The following is a 7,983-nucleotide window of genomic DNA, read 5'->3' as shown; positions in this document are numbered from 1 at the left end:
GCCCCAGGAGTGTGGCTGGAGCTGGACAAAATGGCACCAGGAAAGAGGAGGGAGTGAAAGGAGGTGCTTTTCTCTGGGAAAAGGAAGGGAAGAGTCTCTTTCTTGCTATCTGCTGCTGGCTTCCCTGATGCTAGGAAAAAATCTTGCTGTATAATTTCTCAGCCAGTATGGCCCCTTTCCCCAGAACTGACCTTCTGAGGTCCATGTCCTCCCCAACCCAACATATTGGCATTTTTGCTGGACTCGAGTCACATTGAGAGTATCACTCTGCAGCAGGGGAAAGTGTTTATTTTGATCCAACTCTTTCACTCTTTCTCAATCTGCTCTGCTCCCCCAAATCCTGGAGGATGGGGTGGGGGGTTTGTGTGTGTGTGTGTGTGTCTGTCTGTCACAGGGAGGGCACAGGGAGATTAGTTCTTGAGGATCTAGGGCAAGTGGTGACTCAGAGCCAGGGGCACAGGAGTGGTGAAGCTGCTGTTCCTCCGGAATGAGGGTTTCAACCCCTGGATGGTCCCGACTCCCTAAAGGAAACCCCATAGGTTCAGGATAGCGGTCCTTGAAGCAGAGTGTGCTCTCCCACCACCTTTCACCCCATGGAAATTAGGACAAAGGAACAAGCTTCTCTACTCCCTCTCACCTCCCCCAAGGCAGGAGAGAGGCCCTGCGATGACTGTGCCCCTCTGCAGCCCTATACACACCCTGATGTCCTTGGCCCGTTGAAACCAGTAGGTCTCTGGCTCCTCCAGCTGGTAATAGTGGGGCTAGAGAAAAATTCAAAGCCAGTGAACACTGTTAGCCCCAAACCTCCCCATTACTCCCACAGAGATGTGTATCCCTTTTGGAGGGGTGGAAAAACAATCTTACCTGTGAGGGAGTGGGGGACCGTAGCAAGGTGCCTGCCTGCTGATAGTCCCGGTGGGTAACCGACCTGTATTCTGGGGGCTCTGGTGCCTGGTACAATTCATCCTCAGATTTCTTTCTGCATATCCCCAAGAGAACCCCCCTCAGTCTCAGTCTCCCTCCAAGCCCTCCCCATTCTGAGGCCATCCCCTCTATTGGAGCCCAGTTCAACCCATCCTCACTGGAACTGGTGATAGAAGAGAAGTCCCAGCATTGCTTCTCGCTGGCCTGGGGGAAATGGAAAAAGGAAGAGTCAGGGCTAGAGCTCCCCAGGCCTTCAGGTTACAGGGGTTTGTCATACGAAGGAAGGAACATGAAATGTCCCCTTCATCTGCTTCTCTTTCCATGTAGCCCTGGTTCTGTTTCAGCATCCATCTCAACCCTTGTGGGCCCAGAGAGGAGGAGAGGTGGGGTGTTGCTCACCATGCATGGGCCTGCAGTCAAGCCTCGGGGGCTGGAAGGAGTCACGGTGGGTGGTGCTGGCGGACGTGGGGCAAAGTTGCATGCTCAGGAGCCCACGGTGGCCGTGTCGGAAGTAGAAGCCCTCGCTCTCGTCCCAGGGGCTCGGAACGTGGTCTAGTTCACTGGTGGCTCTCTGGCAGGGACCCCATTCCCCCCCCCCGACCCGCCCCCAACCACCTGGGGTGAGATCTTCCACCTCTCCTATGCATCAGAGGGGGCGAGGATCTCCTGGGGGTGAGGGTGGGGCTGAAGGAGAGGGGTTTAGTGAAGGCGGGGGGCGGGGCATGGAGAAGGATGAGGAGGGGAGGGGAAAAGGGGGAGAAAAGGGAGGGGGAGGAGGGGGTGGACGAGGAGGAGGAGGAGCAGGGGGAAAGGGGGAGGAGGAGCAGAGGGAGGAGGAAGGAAAGAAGGGGAAGAGGTAGAGGAGGAGGGAAAGGAGGGGGTGGATCAAGGGGAAGGGGGAGATGAGGGTAAAGAGGGGGTGGATCATGGGGAAACGGGGGAGGAGGAGGAAAAGGAGGAGGTGGACGAAAGGAGGAGCAGAGGGAGGAGGAAGGAAGGCGCTCAATAAATACTATTGAATGAATGAAAGAAGGAGGGAGAGGAGGAGAGAAAGGAGGGGGTGGACGAGAAGGAGGAGGAGCAGGGCGAAAAGGGAGGAGGAGCAGAGGGAGGAGGAAGAAAAGAAGGGGGAAGAGGGAGAGCAGAAGGGAAAGGAAGAGAAGGAGAGGAGGAGGGAAAGGAGAGCGTGGACGAGGAGGAGGAGGAGGAGGAGCGGGGGAAAGGGGAGGGAAAAGAGGGGAAGAGGGAGAGGAGGAGGGGGAAGTAGAGGGTTCGGGCAGTCACCTCCTCCTGCCAGTTATAGATCAAGCAGCGACCCCGGCGCTGGGGCTCCCACAGCGTCCCCGGGCTCGGTCCCGCCTCCCGGCCTTGCCGCAGGTCCGGGGCCCCGGGGTCCGGGGGTCGGGTGGGGTCCCGGGCCGGGCCGGTCCCGTCTTGCTTCGGGGGCGACGGCGAGGATGGCCGGGCGGCGACGAGCTGCTCCCCGGAGTCGGGCGGCGAGCCCGGGGACCTGCGGGCCGCGGCCGAGGACACTCAGGGTCTGGGCCTCGCCGGCCCCCACCGGCCCCCACCGGCCCCCACCGGCCCCCACCGGCCCGGGCCCCGCTCGGCCTCACCCGTTCTCGGCCAGTCCGGCCTCCATGTTGCCCTTCGTTGCCGCAGCGACCGTTGGAGGGCCGCCCTGGCCCCCGCCTCGAGCTCCAGGTGGACACTGGAGTTCAGGAAAGAGCGTGGGCGGGACTGTGGCTCAGTGGAAAGAGCTTGGGAGCCAGAGGTCGTCGGGTCTAATAATAATAATAATGTTGGTATTTGTTAAGCGCTTACTATGTGCCGAGCACTGTTCTAAGCGCTGGGGGAGATACAGGGTAATCAGGTTGTCCCACGTGAGGCTCGCAGTCTTCATCCCCATTTTACAGATGAGGTCACTGAGGCACCGAGATGTGAAGTGACTTGCCCAAAGCCACACAGCTGACAGGTGGCGGAGCCGGCATCAGAACCCATGCCCCCTGACTCCTAAACCCGTGCTCTTTCCACTGAGCCACTCTAATCCCACGCCAATCCCAGCTCCGCCACTGGTCAGCCGGGTGACTGTGGGTAAATCACTTCTCTGTGACTCAGTTACCTTACCTGTAGAATGGGGATTGACACCCGAGATAACCTGATTACCTGTATCTACCCCAGTGCTTACATAGTGCTTGGCACGAAGTAAGCACGTAACAAACACCATTATTACGTTCAGACTGTGAACCCGTTGTTGGGCGGGGATTCCCAGTGCTTACACAGTGCTTACACAGTGCTTGGCATGTAGTAAGCGCTTAACAAATAGTTATTACGTTTAGACTGTGAACCCGTTGTTGGGCAGGGATTCCCAGTGCTTACACAGTGCTTGGCACATAGTAAGTGCTTAACAAATGCCGTTATTACATTCAGACTGTTGGGCAGGGATTGTCTCTCTCTGTTGCCTAATTGTACACTCCAAGCGCTTAGTACAGTGCTCTGCACACAGTATTCATTCATTTATTCAATCGTATTTATTGAGCGCTTACTGTGTGCAGAGCACTGTACTAAGCGCTTGGAATATACAATTCGGCAACAGATAGAGACAATCCCTGCCCAACAACGGGCTTACAGTCTAAATGGGGGAGGCAGACAACAAAACAAAACAAGTAGTCAGGCATCAATACCATCAAGATAAATAGAAACATAAATACATAGTCATCATTAATAAAATAGAGTAATAAATAATATATATGAATATTCACAAGTGCTGTGGGGAAGGGAAGGGGTAAGAGCAGAGGGAGGGAGAAGGGGGAATGGGGAGGAGAGGAGGGGCAGAGGGAACGGGAGGGCTCAGTCTGGGAAGGCCTCCCAGAGGAAGTGAGCTGTAAGTAGGGCTTTGAAGAGGGGAAGAGTTAGTTGGGAGGAAGTGAGGAGGGAGGGCATTCCAGGTCAGTGGTAGGACGTGGGCCAGGGGTCGACGGCGGAACAGGCACCATGAGGAGGTTAGCGGCAGAGGAAGGGCGTGTACGGGGTGGGCTGTAGAAGGAGAGAAAGGAGGTGAGGTAGGAGGGGTCCAGGTGATGGAGAGCTTTGAAGCCAAGAGAGAGGAATTTTTGCTTGATGTGAAGGTTGATAGGCAACCACGGGAGGTTTTTGAGGAGGGGAGTGACATGCCCAGACCGTTTCTGTAGAAAGATAATCCGGGCAGCTGAATGAAGTATAAACTGGAGTGGGGAGAGACAGGAAGACAGGAGATCAGAAAGGAGGGTGATGCAATAATCCAGTGGGATATTATGAGAGCTTGTATCAGCAAAGTAGTAGTTTGGATGGAGAGGAAAGGGCAGATCTTGGCAATGTTGTGAAGGTGAGACCGTCAGGTTTTGGTGACGGATTGGATGTGTGGGGTGAATGAGAGAGCAGAGTCAAGGATGACACCAAGGTTGCGGGCCTGTGAGATGGGAAGGATGGTAGTGGAAGGATGGTAGTGCCATCCACAGTGATGGGAAAGTCAGGGAGAGGCCAGGGTTTGAGAGGGAAGATAAGGAGCTCAGTCTTGGACATGTTGAATTTTAGGTGGCAGCCGGACACCCAGGTGGAGATGTCCTGAAGGCAGGAGGAAATACGAGCCTGGAGGGAAGGGGAGAGAACAGGGGAGGAGATGTAGATTTGGGTATCATCTGTGTCAAGATGATAGTTGAAGCCTTGGGATCGAATGAGTTCACCGAGGGAGTGAGTATAGATGGAGAACAGAAGGGGGCCAAGAACTGACCTTTGAGGAACCCCTACAGTTCATTCAATAGTATTTATTGAGCGCTTACTATGTGCAGAGCACTGTACTAAGCGCTTGGGATGAACAAGTCGGCAACAGATAGAGACAGTCCCTGCCGTTTGACGGGCTTACAGTCTAATCGGGGGAGACGGACAGACAAGAACAATGGCACTAAACAGCGTCAAGGGGAAGAACATCTCGTAAAAACAATGGCAACTAAATAGAATCAAGGCGATGTACAATTCATTAACAAAATAAATAGGGTAACGAAAATATATACAGTTGAGCGGACGAGTACAGTGCTGTGGGGATGGGAAGGGAGAGGTGGAGGAGCAGAGGGAAAAGGGGAAAATGAGGCTTTAGCTGCGGAGAGGTAAAGGGGGGATGGCAGAGGGAGTAGAGGGGGAAGAGGAGCTCAGTCTGGGAACGCCTCTTGGAGGAGGTGATTTTTAAGTAGGGTTTTGAAGAGGGAAAGAGAATCAGTTTGGCGGAGGTGAGGAGGGAGGGCGTTCCAGGGCCGCGGGAGGACGTGACCCAGGGGTCGACGGCGGGATAGGCAAGACCGAGGGACGGTGAGGAGGTGGGCGGCAGAGGAGCGGAGCGTGCGGGGTGGGCGGTAGAAAGAGAGAAGGGAGGAGAGGTAGGAAGTGGCAAGGTGATGGAGAGCCTCGAAGCCTAGAGTGAGGAGTTTTTGTTTGGAGCGGAGGTCGATAGGCAACCACTGGAGTTGTTTAAGAAGGGGAGTGACATGCCCAGATCGTTTCTGCAGGAAGATGAGCCAGCCAGCGGAGTGAAGAATAGACCGGAGCGGGGCGAGAGAGGAGGAAGGGAGGTCAGAGAGAAGGCTGACACAGTAGTCTAGCCGGGATATAACGAGAGCCTGTAACAATAAGGTAGCCGTCTGGGTGGAGAGGAAAGGGCGGATCTTGGCGATATTGTAGAGGTGAAACCGGCAGGTCTTGGTAACGGATAGGATGTGTGGGGTGAACGAGAGGGACGAGTCAAGGATGACACCGAGATTGCGGGCCTGAGAGACGGGAAGGATGGTCGTGCCATCCACGGTGATAGAGAAGTCTGGGAGAGGACCGGGTTTGGGAGGGAAGATGAGGAGCTCAGACTTGCTCATGTTGAGTTTTAGGTGGCGGGCCGACATCCAGGTGGCGACGTCCTGGAGGCAGGAGGAGATGCGAGCCTGAAGGGAGGGGGAGAGGACAGGGGCGGAGATGTAGATCTGCGTGTCGTCTGCGTAGAGATGGTAGTCAAAGCCGTACCACTACACTGCAGTTAGTGGATGGGGGGCGAAGGAGGAGCCCGTGAAGGAGAATGAGAATGAACAGCCAGAGAGATAAGAGGAGAACCAGGAGAGGACAGAGTCCGTGAAGCCAAGGTAGGATAATGTGTTGAGAAGCAGGGGATGGTCAGCAGTGTCAAAGGCAGCTGAGAGGTCGAGGAGGATTAGGATAGAGTAGGAACCATTGGATTTGGCAAGAAGGAGGTCACTGGTGACCTTTGAGAGGGCAGGTTCGGTGGACTGGAGGGGACAGAAGCCAGATTGGAGGGGGTCCAGGAGAGAGTTAGAGTTAAAGAATTTAAGGCAGCGAGTGTAGATGACTCGTTCTAAGAGTTTGGAAAGGAAGGGTAGGAGGGAGATAGGACAATAACTAGAAGGGCAAGTGGGGTCAAGAGAAGGGTTTTTTTAGGATGGGGAGATGTGGGCATGTTTGAAGGCAGAGGGAAAGAAACTGTAGGAGAGTGAGTGATTAAAGATGGAAGTTAAGGAAGGGAGGAGAGAAGGGGAGATAGTTTTTATAAGATGAGCAGAAATGGGGTCCGAAGCACAGGTGGAGGGGTTGGCCCTTGTGAGGAGGAAGGGGTTCTCTGAGGATACAGCTGAGAAGGATGGGAAAGTAGAGGAGAGGGTTGAGAGCAGAGGGGATGGAGAAGGGGGAGGGGTGACTTTGGGGAGCTCAGACCTAATGGTGTTAATTTTTGTAATGAAGTAGGTGGCCCAATCATTGAGAGTGAGGGACGGAGGAGGGGGAGGAACAGGGAGGCTGAGAAAAGAGTTAAATGTCTGGAACAGTTGGCAGGGGTGAGAGGCATGGGCGTCAGCAAGGGAAGAAAAATAGTTTTGTCTGGCAAAGGAAAGGGCAGACTTAAGGCAGGAAAGGATAAATTTGAAGTGAACAAGGTTGGTTTTGTGCTTAGACTTTCGCTAGCAGAGTTCAGCAGCTCGAGCATAAGAGCAAAGGAGGCAGACAGTAGCAGTGACCCAGGGCTGTGGGTTAGTGGAGCGAGAGCGACGGAGGAAAAAGGGAGCAAGCGAGTTGAGTTGAGTAGAGAGGGTGGAGTTGACAGCAGTAATTTGATCATCAAGAGTGGGTGGAGAGGATAGGGAGGCAAGGTGGGGTGGGATTTGAGAGAGATGGATGGGGTCAAGAGAGTGGAGATCTCTGTGAGGGAGTAATACAGATTTACAGGGGAGTGTGAGAAAGGAGGCAGGTTAGAAGTTTATGGTCAGGGAGAGGGATTTCAGAGTTGGTGAGTGTGGAGATAGTGCAGCGATAAGAGATGATGAGATCGTGGGTGTGACCAAGTTGGTGAGTGGGTGAGGTGTGGTGGAGCAGGAGGTTGGTAGAGTCAAGGAGTGATAGAAGGTGGGCGGCAGAGGAGTCACCAAATAAATCCATGTGGATGTTGAAGTCTCCGAGGATCAGAGTGGGCAAGGAAAAGGAGAGAAGGAAGGTGAGAAAGCGGTCAAGGTGGTTAAAGAAGTTGGAGGTAGGACCAGGGAGGTGATCGATTACAGCTTCAAGAATCTGGAGGGGGTGGTATAAGGAGCTTCAAAGGAAGGGAAGGAGAGGGAAGGGGAAGCGGGGAGAGTGTGAAAACAGCATTGGGGTGCGAGAAGGAATCCGACGCCTCCTCCTCTCCCAGTGAGTCTGGGGGAGTGGGAGAAGGAGAGGCCTCCGCTGGAAAGAGCAGTAGAAGAGACCGTGTCCTCTGGGATGAGCCAGGTCTCCGTAAGGATGAGGCGGAGGAGAGAGCAGAAAAGGAACAGGACAAGATTGAAAGGGAGCTTACCTATAATGGAGTAGGGGTTCCATAGGCCACACTTGGCAGCATCTGTGGAAGGAGGGGAAAGATGGGAAAGGGTGCGGTGGGTTGGAGAGGTTTGGATGGCAATGAGGTGGCAATGGGTGGGGAGAAGGGGATGAGGGGTGGCGATGATACAGGAGAATTGGGATGCGATGAGGGTGGGAAAGAGAGAAGGGAAGGGGTTGGAAGGA

General features: G+C 54.4%; 1 protein-coding gene across 3 annotated transcripts; it reads right to left on the bottom strand.

Moving 5' to 3' along the window:
- Nucleotides 1-266: 266 nt before the first annotated feature.
- On the bottom strand, nucleotides 267-2,785 carry SPAG8 (sperm associated antigen 8). 3 transcript variants are annotated; one of them, XM_029060766.2, is made up of 8 exons: nucleotides 2,749-2,785; nucleotides 2,541-2,635; nucleotides 2,209-2,434; nucleotides 1,324-1,495; nucleotides 1,083-1,128; nucleotides 865-979; nucleotides 699-761; nucleotides 267-521 (listed from the first exon to the last, which is right to left on the bottom strand). In XM_029060766.2, exons 2-8 carry the CDS (start codon nucleotides 2,564-2,566, stop codon nucleotides 426-428), a joined length of 744 nt encoding a protein of 247 aa, XP_028916599.1. In that variant the 5' UTR covers nucleotides 2,567-2,635; nucleotides 2,749-2,785; the 3' UTR covers nucleotides 267-425. The 3 variants fall into 3 exon arrangements, with proteins under 3 accessions (XP_028916599.1, XP_028916598.1, XP_028916600.1); XM_029060765.2 differs by lacking the exon at nucleotides 2,749-2,785 and having other exon boundaries at nucleotides 2,541-2,700; XM_029060767.2 differs by lacking the exons at nucleotides 1,324-1,495; nucleotides 2,749-2,785 and having other exon boundaries at nucleotides 1,083-1,087; nucleotides 2,541-2,703.
- Between the last annotated feature and the right edge of the window lie 5,198 nt (nucleotides 2,786-7,983).

The sequence above is a fragment of the Ornithorhynchus anatinus genome, chromosome 3, assembly GCF_004115215.2.
Source record: "Ornithorhynchus anatinus isolate Pmale09 chromosome 3, mOrnAna1.pri.v4, whole genome shotgun sequence".
NCBI classification, from domain to species: domain Eukaryota; kingdom Metazoa; phylum Chordata; class Mammalia; order Monotremata; family Ornithorhynchidae; genus Ornithorhynchus; species Ornithorhynchus anatinus.
Note: the sequence above shows the minus strand (reverse complement) of the source record. Positions and strands in the feature narration are given on the sequence as shown.